The sequence below is a fragment of the Chanodichthys erythropterus genome, chromosome 13 (genome assembly GCF_024489055.1).
Source record: "Chanodichthys erythropterus isolate Z2021 chromosome 13, ASM2448905v1, whole genome shotgun sequence".
In the NCBI taxonomy this organism is placed as follows: Eukaryota; Metazoa; Chordata; class Actinopteri; order Cypriniformes; family Xenocyprididae; genus Chanodichthys; species Chanodichthys erythropterus.
Genome location: NC_090233.1, coordinates 12,751,976 through 12,774,378, shown reverse-complemented (window position 1 = coordinate 12,774,378; position 22,403 = coordinate 12,751,976). Strand labels below are relative to the sequence as shown.

The 22,403-nt window shown below is 38.6% G+C and overlaps 1 protein-coding gene across 2 annotated transcripts; it reads right to left on the bottom strand.

Moving 5' to 3' along the window:
• Nucleotides 1-205: 205 nt before the first annotated feature.
• sapcd2 (suppressor APC domain containing 2) lies at nt 206-21,222 on the bottom strand. Of its 2 annotated transcripts, none has more exons than XM_067406594.1 (6): nt 20,453-21,222; nt 15,619-15,746; nt 7,521-7,667; nt 6,765-6,866; nt 6,490-6,591; nt 206-4,009 (listed from the first exon to the last, which is right to left on the bottom strand). In XM_067406594.1, exons 1-6 carry the CDS (start codon nt 21,102-21,104, stop codon nt 3,881-3,883), a joined length of 1,260 nt encoding a protein of 419 aa, XP_067262695.1. In that variant the 5' UTR covers nt 21,105-21,222; the 3' UTR covers nt 206-3,880. The 2 variants fall into 2 exon arrangements, 1 of the variants encoding a protein (XP_067262695.1); XR_010896894.1 differs by having other exon boundaries at nt 3,903-4,009; nt 6,385-6,591.
• Between the last annotated feature and the right edge of the window lie 1,181 nt (nt 21,223-22,403).

The window sequence follows — 22,403 nt, the reverse complement described above, 5'->3', positions numbered from 1 at the left end:
GCTGTTTACAATAATCTTGTGTCATAAACGCATTCTGAGGTGCATGTACATAGCCGAATGCACGAACGCTCTTCTTCGTGAGCATTTAAGTGTGTTAAAAACTAGCCTAGAGCACAGTCTCCTGTTAAAAACTAAGCTCAGAATCGATTCAAGAGAGAATCGCAATGCATTCCAAAAATCTCAGAACAGTGTGTCACTACTGAAAGGCTTGTTTAATAATGGAAAAGCATCAAGATGGTGTGGATTACATATGCTAAACAAATGAGAGTTGAGATAAACAGAATGATATTCATTACATCAAATCTGTTTTTCACACAGGTATAAATGCTTCAACACCAGCCTGCAACAAGGAAAGACGAAAGTGGACAGACTGAGGTTTCACGTCTGAATGATTCACTTGATTGAAATGAACTTCACAGCGTCCTGTTTTTCAGTGCTTGAACCCCACAAACATCCTCCATATCCGTCATGAACCATCTTTAGATGATAGCAATAACATATTCAATTGTCCAGAACACGTCCACAAACATCCTTCCCTTCTCATTTTGACCTTCTGAAACTGAATCAGGCATTTCTTGAAGTATTTTAAGTAACGTTCACATCATTCAGGTCCGAAATGCACTTTCACGCCATGCTGTGCTTATATTTGGCTATAGTAAATATATTTGGAAGCATTTAGCCCTCTGATGTAAGTGATTAAGTGATAAGTCACTGCTGTAGTCATTCAGAAAATCACAAAATATCCAACAGATTCAAATAATCTTTACTCCTGCTTAACTGGAAAAAAAGCTGAAATCTATTGAAAGAAACCATCAGTCACAGAAGCAAACAGATACACATGGAGTGAAAATGAGCATTCAATGAATCAAACTAAAGCAGTCACAGTTCCTGCAGAAGGGAGTAATAGTGAGAATAAGAGTATTCCAGGTCATTTTTTAACAGTACCTGTAGAGGGTTTCTGTGAGCTGCTGTCATTTACCACAGCCAATAATTTTGACTCATTAGTCCTGCATCAAAAAACTATTTAAACATTGTAAATATCACTCATGTTTTACTAAAGAATTAATATAAGTGCTTAAACACAAGCTTCACATTTCTGCTTTTAAACCCTCTAAAATGACTTCCATTATTATAAACAGGGGTGCACATAACCTTTTTGGTCTGGATCTCAAGGGAGCACCTGGAGATGCTACTTGATATCTAAGACTATAGAAAGACGGTTCACTCTTTTTAGTTATGAATGGGAGAAACTGCAACACGCAATATGGCAGAATACATCCCACCTTCTAAGTAAAAGAGCCAATCGCTGATTGGTAAAGTCATCACATCACTGCAGCTGCCGTTAGAAGCTCTGGTTCCCATATAAACCACAGACTTGCGTTAAGGACTGCACATGTGCATTGGCTTGTCAAGCCGGAAAAATAAGCATTTTTAATGCTATTTCAGCATAAGAAACAATATTTATGGGATGGTTCATGTCAGATTTTGTTGCTAATTTTAAATATGTTATTTAATTGTGAGTTCGCCAAGCAGTTTTTGAGACTTGGGGATTCCCTCATTCAAATTGACTGGACTTGGTCTTGAATACCCGAAATAGCTGCACGGAGGCGTTGAAAATATGGCGGCAGAGTGAACAGACTTTCCTTGAAAGGGACTTTGTTGGTACTCACACTGTCCGTGGCACACTTATCCTAAATGTAAAATGACACTATTTGTTCACTGTAGAAATTAAATATAGGTTCATATTTGTTAAAGCTGTTTTTTTTTTTAATTAACATTAATGACACAGACAACAGAAGGAATATTATGCTGCTGTCACTTTATGACCAAACATACTGACACACATCCGGTTTCTTTCTCAACTGTACACTTATGACATAACCAAGAGACTTGCCAAAACGGCAATGTGTGCACCTCGGGTGTGTGCAGTCGTGCGCACAGATAACAGCGCATGAGTAGATTTTTGCCTCTACTTCCGCGTTTAAATCGATTGCATGTGTAAATTCGCAAAAAAAAAAAACACGTCCTTTAACTCTATGATGGCTAAACTTAGCAGTTAATCTGCGAATCACATGCGTGCCAAAATGTGGGGCCTGGTCCGTACAGATCACAGATCAACTATGATCCGTTGCACCCCATAATAATTAATGAACACACTTATCATGATGATTTCTGTCTTACCAGAGAAAAATCCTACTCCAGCAAGTAATTGTGTCCCTGTCCCCAAAAAATGTTGGTATTGAAAAGCACATCCCTCCAAAGCGTACTGCACAAGTCCTGAAAAGTGAAGCCAAAGCGTCTCCATCGCCCCCAGGTGGCTGGATGTAATATAGGTCATAAGCCCCGCCCTCTCCATGTAATATAATGGGACGTGAGACAAACTAAAATTGATGTCAAATATTTTTGACATCTTTTCCAAAGATTGCTTGTCATTTTAGGCAGTTTTTATCACGCTGATGTTATTTAAAAAGTGTTCTTTAAATAAGTGTTCATAGTTAGTTATTTGAAGCTATAAAAACATGGGTTTTGACGTCATGATTGACAGCTTCCCTGAGCGAAGTAGTCACTGAAGCACCAATGTACTTTTTTCTAGATCTTCGGGGGGAGATTAAAGCTTTAACTTTAATTTATACATTTCCAGAAGTGTTTATTTCACACCAACATAATGAGTTGTTCTGCAGTATTAACCAATTCTGCGGGAGTGTGGGCGGGACCTTGATATCGCGGCTCCACTTCGCGCTCACTACTGTGCAGATGTCAGCGCCAAATTGTCACACTGGCAGCTTCACTTACTACAGTGGAAGAGAGTGAAGGTACTTCGTCCATCTTTTTTTAACAGTCTATGGTCCCTTCATATTTTCTGCAGCACATCATTTATTTTTGCCACTTCATGCGCACCAGTTACATGCACCCCTGATTATAAAGGCTTTTGTGTTTTTCAGAAGAATCAACAACTTTCTGTGGCATTTGATAGCGAATGCATTCAAATAAGTTGCTTTGAGATAACCTAATCAAATGGTTTCTTATTCAAAGCTAGATGGAGTTCTGGACAGGAACATAATAAAGTGTTCCTGAGGTGCTTTTTCCTCCATTTTGACCTCATTATTTTTAATGTCCGGTGAAACAACAGACTTCTCCAATCGTTTAGTGCGCTTAAACCCCACCCCTTACAAACAAATGTTCACTTTCAGATCCATCTCCATCCAATCAACAACCACTGGACAGAACCAAGCCCCTCCCATGTCCCTACTTTTTTTCTTTTCCCATAATCAGTTTCACTCAGATGTGTGTTACAACACAGAAGAAAGTTCTGCTGCTGCTACTTTTACGTTGCGACTTTTAAGAAGTCTTTTTAACTCCACAAGACACCTTTAATAGCAATGCTTATGGTGAGATGCTCAAAAAACAACCAAAGACGTCTGCATGTGTATGGATGTAGAGCTGGTGCTTTGAAGGAGATAATCTTTTCCAGAGAGAACACAGCACGCTAATTAAAGCACCACAACTAAAATATCAAACCAAAAGAAAGATCTACACCAAACTGTTGACCTTACTAATCGACTGCTCAGATAAAAGTTCCATTCACATTGACTATCCAGAAGAAATGTTTAGGTAACTTTAAATGCAGCATCTATTCATGCCGTCTGATCTTACTGTGCTGGAATCCAGTTTATTGCTTATTTAATGTATTTTGCGCATGTAGTCTCAGTTGAGTGAGATCCGACTGTAAACATGGACAAGCTTACAGCTCCTCCGTCAATCATAGATTGTGCTGTTGCTTCTCTGACATTATTGTTCAAATTGCACTGAAAAACATGTAAACTTTGCCTCAGATGCGCGATTGGGCACAAAGTGAACATTGGTGGAGTGATGATGCTGGTCAGATGAAGGTGGAGTCGAGCGCACTGCTGTCGTGAGCGCTGCGAGCGCGAGCTTCAAACAGCTGCTTGATCAGGGCAGATTTCTCCTGCTCCAGCTGAGTGATGCGCTCGCTCTTCTCGGTCACTTCCTGTAAGTGAGAAAGGAAAAGACATCAGGGACCTTCAGAATTTCATTCCCTGAGAAAACTAAATTAATTGAAGACAGACTATAGGAGATAGCATGGTGACCAAAGCAAAGTACTATTCAGTCATACTGAAAAACTTTCTGTTGTGCTGAGGATCGTGAATTGTGAATCTTTAAAGTCTGTATGATATCAGAATGAATGTGAATGCGAGTTTGCAGAGGATTGTGGGGGATCTACTCCTTTAAGGAGGTGTTTGTCATTTTATTTCCACTGTCAAATAAACACAAAAACATTGATTAAAGCTGCAAGCAGCGTTGAAAGTGCCCTCGCACCCGAGGAAGTGAAGTTTGAAGTTGTGAAGTTTGGGTCAGATCTGACATTGTATGCCCAGGTTACAACAACTTCCTGTTTCATAGTGAAACACCGAATTTTGTCAGGCCGCCATGGGCACGCCCTTCAGCAAAAGCTCAAGTTATTTGCAATTTAATGTCGCAAAGGCCTTCAGATTAGACTGACCAAATATGATGGAGTCTGAGGCTGATTTGGGGCTTGGAGAAGTTTTGACATGCCCTGACATTTGTGCTTTTTTCAGTTGTTCATAAACATATTAATGACAAAAGTGTCATTACACTGTATTCAGCACAAACTAGGCTACAATAATATGTGAGTAACATGTATGTACATGTTTGTGTTTTTGAAGGAATAATGTTTATGCGTAGTTATTGAAAAAACAAAAAACTTAAGTCACTGAAATAAGTATATTAAATCTGTGTTCACAAGACTTCTGGGTATTGGAGGTTGTAGACTAGAGTTTTTGCTTCAGAATTATGTAAAAATTATGCTGCCTACTCCTTCATATGAAACAATATATTGATTTAGTTTTTGTAAGACACTTTTTGTCAAGAAACACAGTATTCGTGGAGGCGTGAATCATCATGAATAATGGATCATTTACACATGAGAAGACAAAAGAATCACATAATAATGACCTGAAATGACTTGCATATTAATGAGGCCTTTCAGTCAGGTAGGCTGTGAAAAAACCCTCTGTAATATGTCTCAGCTCATCATAAACAGCAATACTGTGAAATATTATTAAAATAATGGTATTCTATTATATTCTTTAAAATATAATGTATTTCTGTGATGCAAAGTGTCTGAACAATTATGTTACCTCTATGGCATTTCATATAGGCTTTTAGCTTAAAAGCATGCACATTTGGAGAAATATTGATGGATTCTTATATATTTATGTAAATTTTCTATACTGAGAAGTAATATTTATTGTCATCACTATGAGTGCTGGATACTGTGTTTTCAATTCATACTTGCAGCCGGAGGGCGCTCTGTACACCTTTAGGCCACAAATTAATATAAAGAAGAAAAGGAACTAGGAACTAACTGCATGTCTTCTAGAGATCGCTAACCATTGCTTTAACATCCAGATAAACACTTTTCAAGACATTAAATACACGATTGAGACGATGAATGCATGTATTGCCTCAGAATTTGTGTCTGAATAGCGCTGGCTCCGTGGGTGTGGCCGCATTAGCGGATAATGAGCTGAATCACGGATTTCGGACATGGCTCTCTTTTCATACAGATTACATAAACACAGAATGTTTGTTTTCGATTTGACTTGCACGATTTAAAACCTGACATTTCAACGTTTCTTTAGACATAAATGTCTTTTTTTTGTCATTAGTATTCATTAAGTTACAGTTCATTTTCTGAGAACTATCAGATTGGACTTCGTTCAGAGGGAGAGGAGAGATCACGCATTATGTTAGTTTTCTTTATTTTACAAAAAGCACAACATTGTGTTTTTACTCTTGAGTGTACACAAATAAAAGAAGACATTCTGTAGTTTCAATTGATATATTACTTATGTCTCTATGACAAGAAATGACGGAGCATTTTAAGTCTGTTTTGCTGCAATGTGAAAAAAATCCTGCAAAACGCGCCGGCACGTTTTCGGACCTCAGGGAGTTAAAGTACAACTTGTGGAAATGGCAAAAACTGCACAAATTTTCCAGAGAAAATTAAAAATATCTCACTTCCTGTTGGGTTTTCAGATTTTGCTTCAAGAGACTTTTTTGTAGGTATTGGGCTGTTACATGTGTCTACCAAATTTAATACTTGTCCATGAAGCGTAGGGCAAAGGGTGCTTAATTGAAATTTTGTAGGTGGCGCTATTAAGCCATTTTGCCACACCTAATTCTGAAACCCATATCAGACGTAAATTTTCACCACTTCTGACACGTGTGCAAAGTTTCATGAGTTTGAGCACGTTTAGGCCCTCAAAAATGCTTTTCATTTCGGAGAAGAATAATAATAGACTGAGCAATTACAATAGGGCCTTTTTCAAAGCTTTATACCATTATAGCAAGTCCAAGCCAGCGGTTTCAGTCCGAGTTCACGGATCTGGGGTGTTATGAGTGATATCTGTGCAGGTGTGGGTTTGTTTCAGCGGTGTGTGTGACCTGTGTGAGGAGGCGGTTGTGCTCCTTCAGTGTGTGAATGGCTTGAGGAGGAGCAGTGCTGGACGAAGCACCAGCAGACAGCGAGCCAGAGGACGGGAACGTCTGGAGAACAGCAGAAAACATGATGAACATTCAGACACACGTCAGCTGTAAACTGATCTCTTACAATTAACTGGAAACCAAAGTAACATAACTTGATTACTGTCAATCACCTTGATTTTCCACTCAGCTCAGTAAACACAATGATATCAGAGTGAAAAGATGTTTATACGAACCTTCCCAGAAAAGGAAATTAAATCACTGAGGCAGAGTGTGACTTCCTGTAGTTTTGGCAGAAGAACATCCAACCGACTTTGACAAGATTCAGCCAAAAACTCCTGAAGAAACACAATACGGTGTCAGAAAAGAGCTTCTTGATTAAGGGGGTCAGTATTTGACCCCTGAACTGGTTTTCTGGGGTATTTGTATGAACCATAGAAATACACATTCACTGTTAATTTACGTCAAATACCGCAATCAAATTTGCATTTAGAATTTTTCCTCTAGTTTTTTCCTTTATGTGCAAACTCAGTTTAGTTCCAGTCTTCTCCTATAGTTCTCATTGGGCTGAAGTTAAACTCAGGAGAGTTTGACACCGTTGATCTAAATGAAACGCTTTAAAACTTCAATGATACAGCGTCTCTCGTTGCACTCCAGTCTCTGAAATAAGATCAATTCTGAAAGAATACTTTGAGTTATTGGAAGAGTTTTTAAAACCCATGAACTAAAATACACTGAAATATCATGATAAAAATTTTTTTCCAGTGTTTTGGCTGATTTCTGGCAGTAAAAAGCCTCAAAAGTGTTCTTAATTTCGGTCAGGAAGACTCAGTTTGATGTGACACCTAAACTATAACACTCTCTCAGACAACTGGAATCAATCAATCCATAAATCCTCCCACTGGAAGACTTTCTGGACTGTAGTTTCAAATGAGATATCTTGATCTCTCACAAGCTTCAGCACATCAGTGATAGGAAACATCAGAACGTACGGTCGAGTGGCGGCTCTGGCCGACGTGTCTCTGCGTCTCAGTGATGTTATGGATCTGGGTCTGGTACCATTCTCTGGCTCGCTCCAACACATCCAGCCCGGCCAGCAGCGAGTCTTTCTCCTGCTCCAGCTCCTTCATCTGTTTTAGCTGAAAGAATCACAAACTCAGTCAGTCCTGTAATCCAGGGTTGCTGCAAATCTTTGAAAATCTAATTTAAGGCTTTTTAAGAACTGAAAATGAATACCGGGCCATCATGTTCAGCTGATAAGAAGAGCTACTGCAAGTGGAAACATATCACGACAATTGCTAAAGCTTTTATCATGGTATTGAATTAAGTTACAAAACTTTAAGGTGCGGCGTGTAAATTTTAGGAGGATATATTGACAGAAATGCAATATAATATACATAACTATGTTTTCAGTGGTGAATAAAGACCTTATATAAAGAACTTATGTTTTTATTACCTTAGAATGAGCCATTTCTATGTACATACACCACGGGTCTCCTTACATGTTAAATGTTAAGTCACCATTTTGTGCCAGCATGTTTCTACAGTAGCCCTAAAAGGACAAACTGCTCTACAGAACGTGTTTCGTCACAACATCCTTGTTGTTTTTAGAGGCAGCTTGCATCGTCACTACGTTGAATACGTACAAAGAAGTAATAGTAGTAGTCGTTGTTATCTGGTTTATTAGAAGCTGAGACCGTTCATATGGATTAGTTTTATGATCTTTTTATTAACTTTTTGTAGAGTCAAAGTGTCAGTTGCGTAGCTGTCAATGGAGGGACAGAAAGATAGATAAAGAGTAGATAAACAATCCCAATCTGCTCATTTTAAAATCTTCCTGGTCTACTGACCGTCCATTGCCATGTTTCTTCAAGCGTGTTGTTTTTGAATCACTCTTTCCACTAGGGATGTGTCATGATTTTCGAATATTCGATTAGTTGATTTAATTATAGAATATCGAATAGGTTGTGCGATTATCATCTTCTATCTAAAATTCCTCATTTGATGCGGTGGTGACTTGTAACCAGAGGGTGGTGCACACTGCCAATAACGCACCTAAAAGCTGTCAATCAGCTCAGACATTGCCTCACACACACACTAGACTTGTGCAGCATAGAACAGACACATTACAATTAATTTTAACATAAGTGCCGTCATTCAGTCCGTTCACAATATGTTATTACGCGTTTAGGCACCCTAAAATCATTATGGCTTGAGATAGGCTTGCTGCGATAGGCGGTGTTCAGCCGCAACACCGGTATCATCACTTGCCAACCGTGGCACCGCCACCCACCATCGTTTTGATTTTTTTTTTTTTTAGTAATAAAAATCATTTAGTTCCGTAAGAGAATAGACACTACAATTAAAATATAAACGTGTCTACTCAATTCAGCACGAGCCAAACGAGAGTCGCAGCACAAATCAGCAACAGTCCGTCAGATTTCACCTCACTTCGCCTCACTCTTGACTGACAAGACGACGGTGGAATTTTTGGTTGCAAATCGAAATGTAAAAGCGTCCATTTAAGCAGGTTGTATGAATTGTGCTGCTTTGTTGTTGTGTTTTTCATTAAAAATAACAAATGAACCCAGCATTCAAGCAATCATCGCTACCTGAATTGGCGCTAATAGAGTGCCCCAGGGATGACGCATTTTTGTAGGCAAAACCCGGAAGCGAGTTAGCATTTTAGGAGTTCCGGTTCCAACGCCGTCAAATCTATGGGTTTTTTGAATGGGTTTTTGCTACATCGCCTGAAATAAGGTTTGTGGTTAACAAAGCCTCTAAACACTTTCACGTTTTGATCTATGACATAAAACACACCAGTTATAACCCACTTGTTTTTTTAAACTTTTACTGTGTCTTCAAATCGGCTGTTGCTAACAAATCGCTAAAAGGGACTACTTCCTTTGGCGGGGACTTTAGACGTCATCATTAAAAACGGGACATTTGGACAGCATTTCTCATGAAAAAGTGGAAAAGTATTCATAACAGCACAGATCATAATCAGCGAGCATGTTTTTAAATAACGTTGTTTTTTAAATACAGTTTGAGGACGCTTGGTGGCGACGACGTTGATCCGCGACCATGGTGTGCTGTAGTCCGTTTATAGCCTACTGTTAGCCTTTTATATCTGACGACTTTATTTAGGCTTCAAAATCTATAAATGTTGTGTTAACTTAACTTACAAAACGTGTAACTGTCATAACCCTTTGTTAAACACAGAGCTTATTTTCTGCGATTTTCCAAAAGTCTATGGGAAAAACGCATAGGCTTTCGATCGAGGGAACCCGTGCGCCGCTAACTTCCGGGTTGGCCTACAAAAACGCGTCATCCCTGGGGCACTCTATTTGAAAGTGAAAGTAAAAGGCGCACAGCCAATCATAATGGTGCGGAGAGCGAGCGAGCGCACTGTTATGAATAACCGTGAAAAAAAAGACTGAAAGCGTGAATGGTCTCTCTCCCTCTCTTTTTCCATTTATGTGTGTGTACATTAGCCTATACATGCGTGATGCGTGTATGCGGGGTGCGATTTTCAAATAATATTCGAATAATTCCCAGCGATATTGTTTTTGCTTGAAATGCCCATCCCTACTATCCACACTCTTCTTCAATGACTGCACATTGTGCTCAGTACTGTGCGTATTGCCACCTAATGGACCCTTCTGTCCTGATTGAGCATGCGCTGTTGCACGCGCACCATCCGCGCGGTCTCGAAATTCGGGCTGCACACGGGTGGGGTGTGCGGATGTCCAAGAGCCCTCCTGATAACAAAAATTACGTCATGTGGGCGGTGCACGAGCGCTGTTACTGAATTTTTTGTGTGTGTGAATTTAAGTACATTTTTCAAGTATGTGTACTTTGAAAATCAAATAATAATGCACAACTTGTGAATGAATGATTCTTTCTAAAGGATTTGACTGGTGGAGCAAGAAATGACAAAAAGAGACAAATGCTGAGTATATCTTTATAGAAATACAAGCACTAAAATCAGTGCCTAGTACAGCTCAAATCTCACTTCTACTTCTGTATATTCAAACTTGTAAAGTTGTGACAACTGGTCACAAGACATGACAACTAATGAGGTTTGCCATCCCGGACGCCCAGCCTGGCAGAGCACATCTTCATATTTGAACAGACAAAATATAAGTCAAGTCACCTTCTTTTCTATTGTGGTTTATTCAATATTGATTGTTTCATAGCAGATTTATAGTAATAATCAATTATGCAAACAGAAATCCATTCTGCTGTAAAGTACAGTGTTGATTCAGTTCTGTTCAACAAGTGTCGATGTTGCAAAATTCGTCAATTAGGAAATGAAGTCGAAACAGCTGTAAAGCAGCTCTTTAGAAGGCAATAGTGTCATTATTAACTCAGCTATAGCTATATAAATATCGACTTTTAGTCTGTTACAAACTTCAGCTTTAAGATGTTTTACTTCAGTAGCCTACATTCAAAAGTAAATACTTTTGTACAAGTAGAAGTTTTAAAACTTCTGAACACATTTAGCATTTCAATTAATGAAATATCGATCAATAAAGCAGCTCACATCAAGATGTGGTTTTAGCTCCGTCCTCTGCAGAGCGATGAACTGCCGTCTCAACTCTTTTTAAAGTGTGTGAGTGAAACAGAGGGAAATAAAGGGAGGGGTGAGGCTTTGTGCCGTGTGTTTGTGTGGTGGGCCATCAACAGGGAAAATCCTCTTTGTATAGAGAAACGGGGGAGCAGACAGACACTGACACACAACTGCTGTTACAAGAGAAACGATGTAAACGCCACATGAGGTACAAGAGCGAACACATCGCATTAACACTGTTTGTCCTGCTCCAATACTTAAATATTTGGAAAGTTTTGCAGAACAGACGATTCAAGCCAAAGTACTGAATGAGTGAACCATCAAGAAGAAACAGCAAAAGTACAGCACAGTAAATACCATCACTAACATGATCATCATACTACACGATCCATCAGGACGTGATCATCGACACAATCTTCCCCTGTCTGTCTGTGTGTCCGTCTGTCTCACTCACCCAGAGGTAGAAGTGCAGGGCTCTGCTGGAGAAAAGGCTGCTGCTCAGAGGGATGAAGACGGTGGTGTAAGCGGCCCACACGGCAGCGTCGAGGCCCCGGGGCCCGAGCCGACTGACCACCATGAGGGGGAGGGACAGAGCGGCTGGAGACCAGCAGAGAGACGCAGAGAAATCAGAACGACAGAGAGAGAGAAAGAGAGAGAGCGAATTTGAACGCAGGGAGGAGCAACAGGCAGCGAGAGAAAGACAGCTGAGAGGAGGGGCTTCAGACGACACCGAACACATCAGTCATAAACATCTGTTGAGTCAACGCTTTCACAGACTTTACAGCAGTGTGCAGACGTTTCTCTTGATGGACAGAAACAGGACAGAAACTAGGGCTGCACGATTATGACAAAAATCATAATTGTCGATTATTCTTTTGAAACTTTAATTGTGATTCTTAATTACAATTATCACAATTTATATTGAATGATGTTTTGAATAGCTTTATACCGTTGTTTGAAGCAACTGCATGCCATATTTTTGTATAAAAAAAAAAAAAAAAAAAAAAAACTCCCTGAATTTTTTTTTAATGCTTTTCTAAAGTATTAAGTCTCAAATGTCACCATTCATTGGTTTGGTTTCTTCTTTAAATAATTTAAAAAGTAAACATATGCATGGTACAATAATAGCTTTTAAAGGTGCCCTAGAACATTTTTTCACAAGATGTAGTATAAGTCTAAGGTGTCCCCTGAATGTGTCTGAAGTTTCAGCTCAAAATACCCCATAGATTTTTTTTTTTATTCATTTTTTTAACTGCCTATTTTGGGGCATCATTAACTATGCACCGATTCAGGCTGCAGCCCCTTTAAATAATCACGTTCCCCACCCCTGAGCTCTAGACTATAATACAGTGCAAAAACAAAGTTCACACAGCTAACATAACCCTCGAAATGGATCTTTACAAAGTGTTCGTCATGTATGCTGCATGCATGCATCAGGTCATGCAAGTATAGTATTTATTTGGATGTTTACATTCGATTCTGAATGAGTTTGAGGCTGTGCTCCATGGCTAACGGCTAATGCTACACTGTTGGAGAGATTTACAAAGAATGAAGTTGTGTTTATGAATTATACAGACTGCAAGTGTTTAAAAATGAAAATAACGACGGCTCTCGTCTCCGTGAATACAGTAAGAAACGATGGTAACTTTAATCACATTTAACAGTACATTAGCAACATGCTAACGAAACATTTAAAAAGACAATTTACAAATATCACTAAAAATATCATGATATCGTGGATCATGTCAGTTATTATTGCTCCATCTGCCATTTTTCACTATTGTTCTTGCTTGCTTACCTAGTCTGATGATTCACCTGTGCACAGATCCAGATGTTAATACTGGCTAGTGTAATGCCTTGAACATGAGCTGGCATATGCAAATATTGGGGGCGTACATATTAATGATACTGATCACTGTATGTCAATTCCATGTACTGAACTCTTGTTATTCAACTATTCCAAGGTAAATTCAATTTTTGATTCTATGGCACCTTTAAGGCTTTAGCACCAGGTTGTCCTTGGACCTTAGTTATAGGAACTAGCCACCAGAGTGGTTCCCCGAAAACTAATGTTCACCTAGGGCCATTTTCCTGGTTGCATTCACAGCGCAAGAAGGAACTCTGAAGTGAAGTTTTTGTGACTTTTATTTTGATGGCGCTGAGATGCCCAATGTCGCTAGCAGAGCAGAAATACATAAACACGTTTCGCTTGGTCTGCTCAAAGTTGCACTGGATTTTCTCCATAGTGTATAGTTGACAGGGTCCATCGATCACTGTTTTCAATATTTGCAGAGTTAGTTTGTAGAGTAAATATATAGGCTGTGTACACACCTTTGAAGTAGTCGTGATTCGCCTCTCACAACGTAACATGCTCTAAACACACCTCTTATATGTAATGTAATAATGTAAGTGGATATTGTTTTTGTAATCGTGCCTTTGAACAATTACGAAATCGTAGCATCCATAATCGTAATTACGATTAGAAATTCAATTAATTGTGCAGCCCTAACAGAAACATAAATGACAACTAGGGCTGCAACTAGGGTTGAGCCAATAGATGATGCCATCACAATGTTGAGCTGGCATTGTGCATATATTTAGCTAATGAGTTTTTGGACATTGAACGGCTTTTCTGAGGTAAAAGTGACGGTAAATGTGACATTTTTACAAGCTGTTTTATTGATGCCTTTCTGTGGTTGAAACACTGATTGATCGATAACATGTGACATGATGCGGATTTCAGTAAGTTTTACTTTATCTTTCAACATACCTTCAGATGTTCATTCACGTTTATTTTGTGTTGTAACTATTAAAGCAGAAGAGATGATCGGTTCACCTGCGCTCTGCTTGAACCGAAACGCTACAGTGATCTGTCTAGCCACAAAGCACCAAGAAAGATCTGGAGAGACGTCTATGATTTCACTCCAGTCTATGGGAAAGTAGACCATTTTCGATTCTTGTGAGGTTAATTGTGCTTGCAATTTCATGTCAACAAATGTTTATTATGTTTTGGTCATTTGTGAATCTGAAGGCTCGAGGCACGCCATGCGTCATTGTGATCACGGATGATGGCAATGTCACTAACAACATTAAAACTCCCCCAGTAACGAGAGATGGATATCCCAAAAAGCAGGTATGAGCTTATATGACCACAAACACAGTTTTAGGGCGAATGGAGGGGAAAACTGAAAGAAACTACCGTTCCGTCAGTCAATTAGGAAGAAATGGAACAGGGGGTAGGAAGGTCACGGCAAGGACATTTTCACACCGATATATAAGCTCGCAAAAACACAGGTATCAAGTCTGTCAAAAGTCTTTTGCAGACAAATAAAGGAAATTTCTTTGTCCAGGTAACATAGAGAAAGAGTAAGCATTGTTCTAAACATTAGAACAATACAAAGCAGGTTAAAGATCAGCAAAGTTACACTCTAAGATATATAGTTATCATGAAATAAGATTTTGGTCATATCGTCCACCCCTAAATGACAGGTTACTTAATCTAATTGATAACATAATTAACCTACATCAGTGGTTCCCAACCTGTGGGCCGCGGCCCACTAGGGGGCCCCAGTGATCCTCCAGGTGGGCCGCAAGATAAATTAAAATTAATTTAAATATATTAATATAATTCCTTAATTTATTTATTTATTTATACGCTACATTTAATAAATTAGATTAAATTAAATAAAAAATACATTTAAAACAAGGCACCACCTCTCTGAACGGTGACTCAAAACACAAACTCTCTCAGTTGGAAAAATAAAACCTGTGTCGCTAAAAAGGTTTTGATGGATGACAATAGTAATGAAGGTAAAGACGATTACAGTGACATACAGGAGTCGTACATAAGGCACGCGCAAGTCCGCAATTATTGATGCGCAAACAAACCATGCATGTGCGCTCTCGACTGACTGCTCGCTATAACATCGTATTTCTGCAAGAACACAGTTCAATATATTCATGTAGTTGTCAAAATTAATGTACTCTGAGTGTTTTATAACGGATGCTCACTGAACAAGCGTGTTTTGGAGAAGTTTGAGAGGATCAGTGGTGTTATATGTGTTATATGTCAATAATTTTGAATGGATTGACCTACATTATGCTTATGCCCTCAAATTAAAGTGTGATATGTTTTTACTTTTACTGTCCCCCTCAAGGGACTAGTTTTGCAGGGAGTAACAGACAATACAAAATATACATTGCACAAAAGACCATAGTTCAAAATCAAAGTAATATACCTATGAAGAGTTCATTAAACCAACAGCCACAGTACAAAAGGAACACAAAATCATTTAGTTTTTCCATTGGGCACTCTAAGCCCAGAGGGCAACATCTGAAATTCTATATATAATGGGTGACCACTGAATGTGCCATAATTAAAACCTGTAAATAGGCTGAATTTGATTTACCCCTATGACTTTTCCTTTTCTGCATTTTATTATTGCATTCAGAAATAATGCAAAATATTAGTAAATAAAGCAAAATGTTTACAAACATTATAAACAGATCTTCTTTACCATTCCATAATCCACTCCGTTTGAGACGGTGTGGCGCCGCTGCTCGTCTCGGCTCCTCGTGTGTCGTCGCGACCTCGTGAAGCCAGTCATCGTTTCACTACGTGACCGAGGCAGACCCAGGCTCTCAACTTAACGAAGTAGAGAAAAACAATTACAAACAGAGAAAAACACACATAAAGCAGTAAACAAAGAACTAAATGAAGAAAATACAGTCTTAGAATGACTTATTACTGTTTAGGGCTGCAACAACTAATAGATAAAATTAGTTATCGATACTGAAAATAATCAACAACCAATTTTTAATAATCGCTTGGTCGCTAATTGTTTGATAATCAGTGTTTATATGTGAATAAGCCTAAATTAATATTAATATTAACTAAATTAATAATAAGCCTCTGTTCATCATTTAAAGTGATCGTGTCTCTGCAGAAGACTTGGATTAAACTGCTCGATTAATTCTTAAAGAACGTTTTGAAGCTTCAGAGTTATGAGTGAATAGACTTTTAAAATACAATCAATAGTCAAAGGGGCCGTTTACACGCAGTGCTTCCCACACATAGACTTTACTTGGGCGGGCCACCCACGTATAATAACGGCCGCCTAAGTATATTTGGAGACACATTTTTGCTTTTATTATTTTTATCCTCTTATACTTTTATATCCGCGCAAGATAATGAAACCATCCGCAATCGATAAACTAGTCGTTTCATACCTGCTCGTTACGTGTGCGTACTGTTTACTTCCGCTAACATTCCCACAGGCGCTGCATTTTGCAAAGTCACAAGGCAGCGCTGTTGCGCGTTCTACAAGCTCGCGCAACAGCGCTTCAGACTCTATGTTCAGATTGCTTTAGTGTGATTCTCAATCAATGGAAAGCACATATTTATGCCAAGCGATTGCTAATGAACTCAAGTTGATGAATTATTACAAAGTCTACTTTATGGCCTTTATATAAAATGTTTTAGACGATTGTAAGAATCTGAAGGATCAGCCTGCAATAGTACAGACATTTCAAAATAAGAGTCCCGGTGTATTTCGGACTTGTTTATAATTAAATGTCACACGCTAATTTTTTTCTTTTTCTTTTGGGCATTATTGGTATTTTGGTTACACAATAAATTGTATTTAATTTGATTTCATTTAATTCATAGTAAATTATTGTAGTCTCCCCCACAGGAAGAAAAGACTAAGAACATTATTTGACAAATATATTATTCATTTTATAAATTTTACTAGTAAAATCTGTGTCCCATTCACTGAGAGAGACACTATATGACAGCAAGGAGAACATAGGAAAAGGTGAACTATTTAAATGCTGTAATTTAGCATAATTTACCATGCATAATATTAGTAATTAAATGTAATATGCTATGTAATTAAAATTAATTTCAGTTAAATAAAAATACTGTTAAAAATCACACATTGTATGTTTGTCACATGTAGTAGACAATTTTTGTGCCGTGGGTAATAGGAGGATTTTTCGCCCGGCTACCACCGCAAGTATATTTCAAACCTGTGGGAAGCACTGACAAAACACCGTTTTCAACTAAAAACATAAAACTTTTTATGCATTTTGTCTATTCATTTACATGACAGCTGCGTTTTGGGTGCCTGAAAATGCAAAATGTCTCGGTCTAAACAACAAAAACATGAATCTGTGAAAACGATGACGTCAAGCACATGCATATTACATGTTCAGTTTATAGTGTTTCATCGCCATCTAATGGCCTGGAAGTAGAATACAGCATTTTTAGTTTTCGCAGATCTGTGTGAATGGGGATCGTTTTGACAATGGTGTCATCTGTACGCGGAAAACTTCTCAGTTTTAAGCATATCGTTGTCGTGTAAATGTAGCCTAAGTCATGGGTGCCCAATCCTGGAGATCTACCTATGTAATCTACCTGTCTGTAATTATCAAGTGCTCCTGAAGATCTTAATTAGCTGGTTCATTTGTATTTGATCAGGTTTGGAGCTGAACTTTGCAGGAAGGTGGATGTCCAGGAACAGGATTGGGCAACTCTGGCCTAAGTTGAGTTTGATTGGGTGGGACAGCTCTATAGAAACACGGTCAGGTTTGTCTGGTGAGTTCATAATGGAGGCATGCACCAACAAGCTCTTTTATGCATTGTGGGTCTATCATCTATGACATCATTGAGTGATAAGATCTCATTGCAACACCTCTTAACTAAGATATTAGGTACAGAAACTCTTATAAAACTTGATCAGTGAATCAAACGAAACTAAGGCTGCAACTAACAATTATTTTGATAAATAATCCAATCTGATTAATCAGATAAAAAAAGCCCAATAGTACAAAATGCACTATTTCACATCCTGCCCAATGCTGTCCTTCAAACAAACGTGCCAATTCTATAAAAACATATAATGAATACATCTATGCTATATGCAAAAGAAGTAAGTCTGCATCTAAGCTTTATAATGGCAATGAACAGGATCAACAAGTATGAAGCTGAAGAAAGTCCATCCATCCATCATAAACGTACTCCACACGGCTCAGGGGGGGTTGATAAAGGCCTTCTGAAGTGAAGCGATGCGCTTGTGTAACAAAAATATCCATATTTAATGAGTTAAGAAGTAAGACTGCCTTCCGTATTCAACTTTCGAAGAAAGTGTTATGGGGCGTTCACACCAGACGCGACTTGTGATAATAAATTGCGCTATTCACGCGTAGTTGGACGCTTGAACACTTTGAGTTTACTCGCTTCATTCACGCATGGAATTCACTTAACAACAGGCGCGAATTCACGTCGTGAATATACGTGTCCCTCAGACTCTTCCACTTCTTTCTGCACACTTCCTCTGAATAAACACATCAACTCGTCAGCGGGAAAGTAGTTGTAAAATACGGCAAATAAGCTCAATTTACTGGCTTTTAGCTCACGACACTACTAGAGCAAGCTCCTGATTGGTTAACGTGGCGCGAATATTCGCCAAAGTTTTGATTTTTCAACTTGCGCGAATCGCGCCACAGGATGTCTATCGTGTCTGCATTGACTGAACATGTAAATCGCTTAACGCTGCATTCGCGTCTGGTGTGAACGCACCATAAAACTCTCGCAGTTCAAAAAGATTACGCCTTCCCTATTCAACTTATGGAAAAAGCTTAACTGATGTGACACCAATTCCATTTTTGAAGTTGAATACAGAAGAAGGTCTTGGCGGAAGCTTGATATTTTACTTCATAACTTTTTAAATATGGATTTTTTTTTTTTTACACTAACACATCGATTGACTTCAGGCCTTTATTAACCCCCTGGAGCCGTGAGGAGTACGTTTCTGATGGATGGAGGCCCTTTCTTCAGCTTCATACTCGTTGATCCTGTTCACTGCCATTATAAAGCTTGGAATGCATCAGGATATTAATTAATATTTCTCAGATTGTGTTCATCAGAAAGAGGAAAGTCATATACACCTAGGATGACTTGAAGGTGAGTAAATCGTGGACTAATTTTCATTTGAATGTGAACTAATCCTTAAAGAATGATGAAGAACAGACTGCAGCTTTTTTAAAGGATTAGTTCACTTTTAAATAAACTTTTCCTGATAATTTACTCACCCCCATGTCATCCAAGATGTCCATGTCTTTCTTTCTTCAGTCGAAAAGAAATTAAAAGTTTTTGATGAAAACATTCCAGGATTTTTCTCCTTACAGTAGACTTCAATGGGCACCAAACAGTTGAAGGTCAGAATTAGTTTCAGTGCAGCTTCAAATTGTTCAACATGATCACAGACGAGAAATAAGGGTCTTATCTAGTGAAACCATCGCTCATTTTCTGAAAAAGTTAGAAAATTATATAAGTTTTAACCAGAAATGCTCATCTTGAACTCGCTCTCTTCTTCTTCACCTCTATTAGAATTCCAGCAGTGTAGACACTACACGGTTACTGCCCTCCACAGGCCAAAGTTTGAACTAATTGTTATATACTATTGAACTAGCATATTGCATATAAAAATTAGTACAAACGTTGGCCTGTGGAGGGCAGTAATACACTTAGCAGTGTCTACACTGCTGGAATTCTAATAGAGAAGAAAAAGAGAGCTAGTTCAAGATGAGCATTTCTGGTTAAAAGTTATATAATTTTCAATTTTTTTTTCAGAAAATGAGTAATGGTTTCACCTTATTTCTCTTCTGGGATCGTGCTGAACAATTTGAAGCTGCACTGAAACTAATTATGACCTTCAACTGTTTGGTGCCCATTCACGTCTACTATAAGGAGAAAAATCCTGGAATGTTTTCATCAAAAACTTTAATTTCTTACTGAAGAAAGAAAGACATGGGGGTGAGTAAATTATCAGGAAAAAATTATTTATAAGTGAACTAATCCTTTAAGTCACAAAAATGACCTGATATGCAAAATTGAGAAAAAAAAAAGTTAACATGAAACATTGGGTATTGGGGTTGTTTTACAGGCTTGATAGTGCACAATGTGAGATCTGTTGGCTAATTTATGCTGTTCATCCTGTGTTTCGACAGTTAAACTAAGGGTTTGGCACTAAACGGTCTCATACCAAACATTCCTGTCATTATGAAGGATTGAGAGCAGCAGAGATTTAAAAAGGACAGCTTTCACACCTTAAAACACATCATGAAACCATTACAGAAAGCCTGATTTTCCCCAGTACTTCAACATTGAGGAATTAATTCTAATGTGTAACGTTAGCTGCAGAAATCTCACTTAAGGTTTATTTAACATCTTTATGTGTCATGACATCTTTAAAAAGTAATCTGCTCCTAAATCTGGACTTTACAATGATGATCACCTGATCCTCAGCACAGGGAGTGAAAGTGAACGGATGTGAATTAATCACTCACCTGTTTTTTGGCCATCGAGAGATTCCAGAGCGACTGATTCAGTGGATCGGACCTGACGCACGTTCTGCTCGATGTGGATCTGATCGGATCGATACGGACACTCGGATCTCGATGCGACCGAAACCCCCGAGTAATGAGAAGAACTGCTGTGTTTGTCTGAATACGCGGAGCTCCGACTGTGGACTGTGTTTAATCCGTTACTCGGTCCAAGCGGACGAACTTTACATTCAAGCGGCCGTCCGGTACCGACTCTCTGCTGTGATTTCAGCTGCTGACGGTGGTTTGAAGCGATTTTGCTGCCGTTTTCGGGATTGAACATCGAGTATCGAAGTCCCGCAACGAACCGCTCGAAAGTCAGGCAGCCGTGATGCGGCGCGACCCGCCTCAAACTCTCCAGAACTCCCGGGGGTAAATCGCGAGCCTCCGCGCCGCGCCACCGACTCTCAATCTCAGACAGGTGAACGTAACCTCGTCTTCCGTCGTCAAGGATATCGAATAAAGTTCGTAAACTATGAAGGAAAGCTTTCGGGAGACCGTGTGTGCTGAACTCCGTGTCCTTTGGCTGCATGTTCGCCGTTTTATAAAATGGACAGTCTTTTCTGACGCCACTTTGAGGGATTAGTCCGTTGGGATCTGTTTGTATCAAAGCCATTAAGTTTCTTCCCCGGCACAGCGACTATCCTAATATCTCCTCTTGCCCATCGGCTGTTTTGTCCTTTATTTTCTCTCTCTCTCTCTCTCACTCTCAAACTCCCGCATTCACTTCTTCTGAACCGAATCTCTGTCGCTCCGCCCTCGCGCAGCTCAAGCGTTCCACACGCTCATTGGCCAAAGGGAGAGCTGCTTCAACGTTATTGGCTGAAACAACAGCAACAATAAGTTTGAGTTTTGCTGGAGAAGTATTTGAATATCAGTAAAGCCAGTCAAATTCAGTCAAAAACATTTCTTTATGATCCAATATCAAATGTCACTATCTCTGATATCTGTTTTCTCATCCATTAAGCTTTCCTTTTTAAAGAAACGGAGTGCAGATGTGATTTCTTCTACTGTGTTTTTAAATAGAACACTAGAAAATTGTGCAATATGTAATGCAATATTTTGCAGTAAAATATATATATATATATATATATATATATATATATATATATATATATATATATATATATATATATATATAAAAACAAGGCCAGTGTTCTATATTTTGTTCACTTGAGTACTTAAAATATACCAAATGTTTGCAACTATTTGTAAATCGTGAGAAAATTACAATTTTATCCAAGGCTCCGGGATGTGTGAGGAGTCGCCAGTCAATTGTGTCATACCCGCATTACCCTCGATTTCCGAAACCATGGAAACACCAAAGACACTTTAATATATTACACGTTTTAATAGACAATTGAACAACTGTTCTGATATATTTATAGACAAAACTAAAGGCATCTTTACACAGAAAAAGCGGCACAGAAACCAATTCTGAAGCGGCATAGAATCACAAAAATGTGCATTTACACAGAACGTTTAATGCTGTTCTGAAGCGGCATAAACGTATTTACACAGGAAATAAAATTGCGAGAAACACATACCTTTTAAAATAACTACAATTTTAAAATTAGTTTTAACAAAAACAAATGCTATAAAATTAAATAACAAATATAAAAAAGAAATATAACAAATAACATAAAACACGAAATAAATAAAAACAAGACATTTTAAATGTAACGGCATTAGATTAAGTCTCTCAGCAATAGTACAGTACACATTGCTGTCTCTTACACTTCCGTCAATTTGCCGGTTAATTTATTCCTCTGCTCTTATTAAAAGAAGCTCTTTTACTTCTATGTCGGACCAGTTGTTTCCCCTATTGGTAGACATTTTTTAAATTAACGTTAGCTAAAACAAATGGAGCTGGCTGTAGGCTATATGTTTTTGCCTCGAACTGATAGGCGTCCTT

Bases quoted from the DNA above. Each gene is read 5' to 3' on its own strand.
- sapcd2 (XM_067406594.1), bottom strand. From the start codon at position 21,104: ATGGCTTTGATACAAACAGATCCCAACGGACTAATCCCTCAAAGTGGC. The intron at 15,747-20,452 runs GTGAGTGATTAA...TACTTCGTTAAG, and splicing joins TCTCGATGGCCAAAAAACAG to TTGAGAGCCTGGGTCTGCCT. The intron at 4,010-6,489 runs GTCACACACACC...TCTCACTTACAG, and splicing joins ACAACCGCCTCCTCACACAG to GAAGTGACCGAGAAGAGCGA.